This window comes from Phoca vitulina, unplaced genomic scaffold, assembly GCF_004348235.1.
Source record: "Phoca vitulina isolate PV1807 unplaced genomic scaffold, GSC_HSeal_1.0 scaffold36, whole genome shotgun sequence".
Classification (NCBI taxonomy): domain Eukaryota; kingdom Metazoa; phylum Chordata; class Mammalia; order Carnivora; family Phocidae; genus Phoca; species Phoca vitulina.
The window spans coordinates 9,968,299-9,974,594 of record NW_022589739.1 but is presented as its reverse complement, the minus strand read 5'-3'; the positions used below and the strand labels follow the sequence as shown (position 1 = coordinate 9,974,594).

General features: G+C 39.9%; 1 protein-coding gene across 1 annotated transcript; it reads right to left on the bottom strand.

Moving 5' to 3' along the window:
• Nucleotides 1–352: 352 nt before the first annotated feature.
• LOC116646479 (olfactory receptor 6-like) lies at nt 353–1,772 on the bottom strand. The gene is given in 2 exon segments (XM_032427251.1): nt 353–1,411; nt 1,414–1,772. Coding segments are annotated over 2 exon segments (1,047 nt in total). The 5' UTR covers nt 1,637–1,772; the 3' UTR covers nt 353–587.
• Nucleotides 1,773–6,296: the final 4,524 nt, after the last annotated feature.

The window sequence follows — 6,296 nt, the reverse complement described above, 5'->3', positions numbered from 1 at the left end:
TACACACACAAACACACACACACATATATATATACACACATATGTATATTAATCTTGTTTTCTCTCTGCCATGTTGTCTATCTTATGGTGTTTCTATTACATCCTAAAAGGAGTTATCTTTCATATTTCCTTAAATTCAAAAAAGTAATTACAGTGAGATATCATCAATTATTATAAAAGGAACCAGGCTCCTAGCCTTCTAGGAAGCAATAAACAGATCCTAACCATAAAATTGATGATTGCAGAACCTCTTTTTGTTTACTCCTCCTAAGACAGAGAGGGCTTTTAAAACAAAACAAAATCAAAATGGAGAAATCTCACCAATAGAGCTCTAAAAACTAGTTGGATAATAACTGATTATTTCTTAGCATCTTCATAAAAATAAAATTATTTTATAACTCCAATACCAATGCATGTCTCATAAAATTCTGGTTATTTCACTCGCTGCATTATAAAAGGAAGCATTTAATTAAATCCTGAAAGTAAAGGAGATTTTCTTTGATATCTGGCCTCTTATCCTTTAATTGTGTACTAAGTCAGTATGTTTAAAATTGCAGATTTTCACCTAATGTAGGTGTGTTTTGAGGTTAAGTCAAATGAAAAGAGAAGGAATGTCTAAGTCTCTTTAGCAAAGAATCTTTCAAGAAAAGGGCTTGGCCACTTGACATGCTTTTTCTGATGGCATCTTTGACCTCCTTGTTCCTCAGGCAGTAGATAATAGGGTTGAGCATTGGAGTAAAGACTGCATATATGGCTGAGATCAATTTGTTAGAATTGAATGAAGCAATGGCCCGAGGTCGGACATACATGAAGATCACAGCTGTATAGAAGATGACCACCACTGTAAGGTGAGAGGCACAGGTAGAGAAGGCTTTCCACTGCCCAGTGGCTGAGGGAATGTGCAGAATGGTAGAGACAATGAAGCCATAAGAAAGGACAGTGGCTGAGAGAGGAAACACAAGGATGAGAATGGCTAGCACAAAGTCTACCATCACAGCCATAGAAAAGTCCATGCAGGCCAGTTTGAGGATGGGGAAAACATCACAGAAAAAATGGTTCAAGGTATTATTGCCACAGAAAGCAACTTGGGAGATGAAGTATACCTTTGCCATGGAGATGGTGAAGCCACTCACCCAGGAACTGATTGTCAGCTGCACACAAAATCCTGTGGTCATCATGGCTGGATAACAAAGAGGACAACATATAGCCACGTAATGGTCATAGGCCATGGCAGCTAAGAGCACACATTCAGTACAGGCAAGTGAGATGAAGAAATAGAGTTGGATCATGCATCCCAGGAATGAGATGGTATTGGGACTAAGTAGGAATCCAGCCAACATCTTGGGGACTGTGACAGATACATACCAAGTCTCCAGAAAGGACATGGTGCCCAGAAAATAGTACATGGGCTGTGCAGGGACCCAGTGATCCATACAGTGAGAATGATGACCAAATTCTCCAACAGCACAAACAGGTAGGTGATGAGGAAGAGGAGGAAAAGCAGAACTTGTAGCCAAGGGGAAGTAGGGAAGCCCACCAGGATGAATTCACTAATATGGGTGATATTTTCCTTTGACATGGCCAGGACACCAAAAGACAAAGGATTTAATGAAAATAGCGCTAGTGAGATCCACATTAGCAGCAAGGTGCCCTCGGACTACAGGTACTTTATCATTAAACTTAACCCTAGTGCCACAATCTGGTCCTGGGGTGTGATTTGAGAGTCACGAGAGGCCACAAGATCCTCTCCAGAAAATCAGACATTAGAACAGGACCTGAAAATAAATCCACCAAAGACACAAAGTTAAGAATCTCAAAGCAGAATCATGAAGTCAGATTCAGGATTTAGGCCTTCAGATCTGGGTCAGAAGGAGGTCTTCAGGTAGTACTAGGAGTAAATACTTTCCTTATCAGCGTATTTCCAGATTTCACAAGCAGCTATAAGGCAGGAAACCATCATGATCGGAATAAGTGCCAAGGATGGTCTAGGGCAAGGCAAGGAAGCAGGGTAGTTCAAATTCTGGAGAAAATGAAAGCAGAATACTAACTGGAAAATACCCTCCTGATAGGAGAATTGCTGACTTTGGCCTACTCCTTGGCTATATAGTATGTCTCTTGAAAATGCTGGCAAAACTATTTAACAATTACTTGCCTATTTTTAGGCCCATGGCTTAAAATATTGAATGAAGAAATGTCTGCTCTATTAAGTAATTAAATACATTTTGATTTTTTAGATGGCTCCTAATAATAATAATAATAGTTATATATATATATATATATATAAAATAGTTGTATATATACATATAAAATAGTTCACATTTGATCTCAAATTAATTTGTACATTTCATCTATACCCTCTCCAAAGACTCGTTCAAAATTTTTATACTGCTAGAAGTGTTACCTGATTAATTCTATCTACTCCTTAACTCTGAAACTTCTCCTCAATATGGACACTACTGAGCACAAGTTGCATTTAAGGAGCCACCTTGAGAGTGGAGAGTAAGGAACTTCAACAACTCAGAAGAGTCCTGGGTTTCCTAGGGCACAATAGGATCTGAGGAGAGAATTGAAATTTAAAAATACTTTCTTCACAAGTGGGGATAGAAGAAAGAGAAAAGTAGAGATAAAAGTTTAAACACTGGGTGTTACACATAACTAATGAATCATTGAACACTACATCAAAAACTAATGATGTACTATATGTTGGCTAATTGAATTTAAAATTTTAAAAAAGGGGAAAAAAAGAACCCAATAAAAAAAATTTGCTTGACATTACAAATAAAATTAATCTGAAAAGAGAAACATATTTTTCAAGGACACCAATAGAGATGACCTAGAAAGGGAAAGGCAGAATTTAGGGACCTGAAAAGCACAAGATATGGAATTTTCTAGATGTTTGGTAGTGACTTCTGATTTGTTATATACTGTGTGGGCCAAAGCCCCTAGATCTCCAATAAAGTAGTTGGTTATATGTGTTGAAAAATTACCACAGTAAAATAGAACTCAAATTTGACTTCTTTCTCCACTAAAAATAATTATCCTTTAATTAATTTTAACAACTCTCTCAGGGAGGTCATTTTTGCCCATCGTGAGGCAGTATGGAAGACCTAGCCTAAATTGGAACAATTACAAAACAAGACTGTGAAGGAATTTTTACATGTGAATGCATACTCATTCATGTCTGATATTCTAGGAATCATAGAAAACAAAAGAGTAACATAATAAGCGACTTGCCATGGACAAAAGGAGCCCCAATACTCAGAGTGTACTAAAGCATGAAGAAAACTTCAAGGGGGGAGGAGCAAGATGGCGGAGGAGTAGGAGACCTAAATTTCATCTGGTCCCAGGAATTCAGCTAGATAGGGATCAAACCATTCTGAACACCTATGAACTCAACAGGAGATCGAAGAAAAGAATAGCAACAACTCTCTGAACAGAAAAGCGACCACTTTCTGGAAGGTAGGATGCGTGCGGAGAAGTGAATCCGAGGAGATATTCGGGAAGACAGATGGCAGGGGAGGGAGCCTCCTTCAGCCACTACTGGCAAGTGATAGAGCAGCGGAGCACAAAATTGTAACTTTTAGAAGTTGGCTCCACTGAGGGACGTTGCTCCAGTGGCTAAGTGGGGGGTGGAACCCTCGTGGGACAGTGTGGTCTCAGGACCCTCAGGGTCACAGGAAGACCAGGGATGCCTGAGTGCAGCAGAGCTCCCAGGTATGGGAGCGGGGAAGCCGGCTGCAGAGATGGAGCTGAGGCGCGGGCTCTCAACTCGGGGTTGCCATAAACCGTGATCCGTGGCACAGTCGGGTCACTTCTCCTCCAGCAGAGACCCAACAAGTGGCAGATCTGGGGAGACTCCCCTTCCTCCCCTGGGAGGAGCGGCGTGGGAGCACACCACAGGGATCTCCTGGGTTTGGAGACTCCACAGCGAGTCGGGTGCCAGAGATAGAAACGCTCAGTCACAGGCCAGGTGAGCAGGGAGTGCGGTTGGAGACCGGGGAGATGGGAGTGATTGACTGCTTTTCTCTGGGGCTCACTGAGGAGTGGGGCCCCAAGTTCTTGGCTCCTCCAGGGCGGAGAATGGGAGGCTGCCATTTTCTTTCCTGTCCTCCAAAGCTGTACAGAAAGCTTGCAGGGAACAAAATCTCCCGAGAGCAGACCCAAGCAGATTACTTAGCCTGGACCTGCAAGGGCGGGACAATTCCACCTCCGGCAAAGACATTCAGGAACCACGGCAACAGGCCCCTCCCCCAGAAGATCAGCAAGAACAGCCAGCCAAGATCAAGTTTACCGCAATGAGAACGGCAGAACTCCAGCACTAGGGGAATACTGCACATAGAATTCATGGCTTTTTTCCCATGATTCTTTAGTCTTTCAAAGTTAATTTTTTAAATTTTCTTTTTCTTTTCCTTTTTTTTAATTTTTCTTTTTCCCTTTTGCAACCAACATCTTATCAATCCCTTTTTTAAAAAAATCTTTTCTATTTTTCATTTTTAGTCATATTCTATCCCTTCATAGCAGTTAACCTTATTTTTGGTGTGTATTATTCTTTCTTTAAAATTTTGGCATACAGTTTTTTCTAACAGACCAAAATATACCCTAATATCTACTGTATGGCTTTGTTCTAGTCTCCTGCCTGATGACATTCTCTCCCCATTTTTTTTTTTTTAATTCCTCTTCTTTCTTTTTTCAACCAACTTCTTATCTTATCAATTCTTTTTATAAAATCTTTTATAATTTTCATCTGTACAGTCATATTCCATCCCTTTATCGTATTTACCCTTATTATTGTACATATATAAGTTTTTCTTTCTTTAAAATTTTGGGAGGCACTTTCTTCTAACAAAGCAAAATATGCCTGAAATCTAGTGTGTGGCACTGATCTATGCACCAGCCTGATCATATTTGATCATATTCTGTTTTTTTATCTTTTTTTTCTTCTTTTTTCTTTCTGTCCCTCTCTTTTCCCCCGGTTTCAGGTCTCTTCTGATTTATTTAGTGTATTTTTTCTGGGGTCGTTGTTACCCTGTTAGCATTTTGTTCTCTCATTCATCTATTCTCCTCTGAACAAAATGACAAGATGGAAAAAATCACCTCAAAAAAAAGAACAAGAGGCAGTACTGACTGCCAGGGACCTAATCAATATGGACATTAGTAAGATGTCGGAACTAGAGTTCAGAATGATGATTTTAAAGATACTAGCTGGGCTTGAAAAAAGCATGGAAGTTATTAGAGAAACCCTTTCTGGAGAAATAAAAGAACTAAAATCTAACCAAGCCAAAATCAAAAAGGCTATTAATGAGATGCAATAAAAAATGGAGGCTCTAACTGCTGGGATAAATGAGGCAGAAGAGAGAATTAGTGATATACAAGACCAAATGATGGAAAATAAAGAAGCTGAGAAAAAGAGAGAGAAACAACTACTGGATCACGAGGGCAGAATTCAAGAGATAAGTGATACCATAAGACGAAACAATATTAGAATAATTGGGATCCCAGAAGAAGAAAGAGAGAGAGGGGCAGAAGGTATATTGGAGCAAATTATAGCAGAGAATTTCCCTCATTTGGGGAAGGAAACAGGCATCAAACTCCAGGAGGCACAGAGAACCCCCCTCAAAATCAATAAAAATAGGTCAACACCCTGACATCTAACAGTAAAATTTACGAGTCTCAGAGACAAAGAGAAAATCTTGAAAGCAGCTCAGGACAAGACGTGTGTAACCTACAATGGTAGAAACATTAGATTGGCAACAGACCTTTCCACAGAGACCTGGCAGGCCAGAAAGACTGGCATGATGTATTCAGAGCACTAAATGAGAAAAATATGCAGCCAAGAATACTATATCCAGCTAGGCTGTCATTGAAAATAGAAGGAGAGATAAAAAGCTTCCAGGACAAACAAAAACTAAAGGAATTTGGAAACACGAAACCAGCCCTACAAGAAATACTGAAAGGGGTCCTCTAAGCAAAGAGAGAGCCTAAAAGTAACGTAGACAAGAAAGGAACACAGACAATATACAGTAACAGTCACCTTACAGGCAATACAATGGCACTAAATTCATATCTTTCAATAGTTACCCGGAATGTAAATGGGCTAAATGCCCAATCAAAAGACACAGGGTCTCAGATTGGATAAAAAAAACAAGACCCATCAATATGCTGTCTGCAAGAGACTCATTTTAGACCCAAAGACACCCCCAGATTGAAAGTGAGGGGGTGGAAAACGACTTACCATGCTAACGGACACCAAAAGAAAGCTGGGGTGGCAATCCTTATATCAGACAAATTAGATTTTA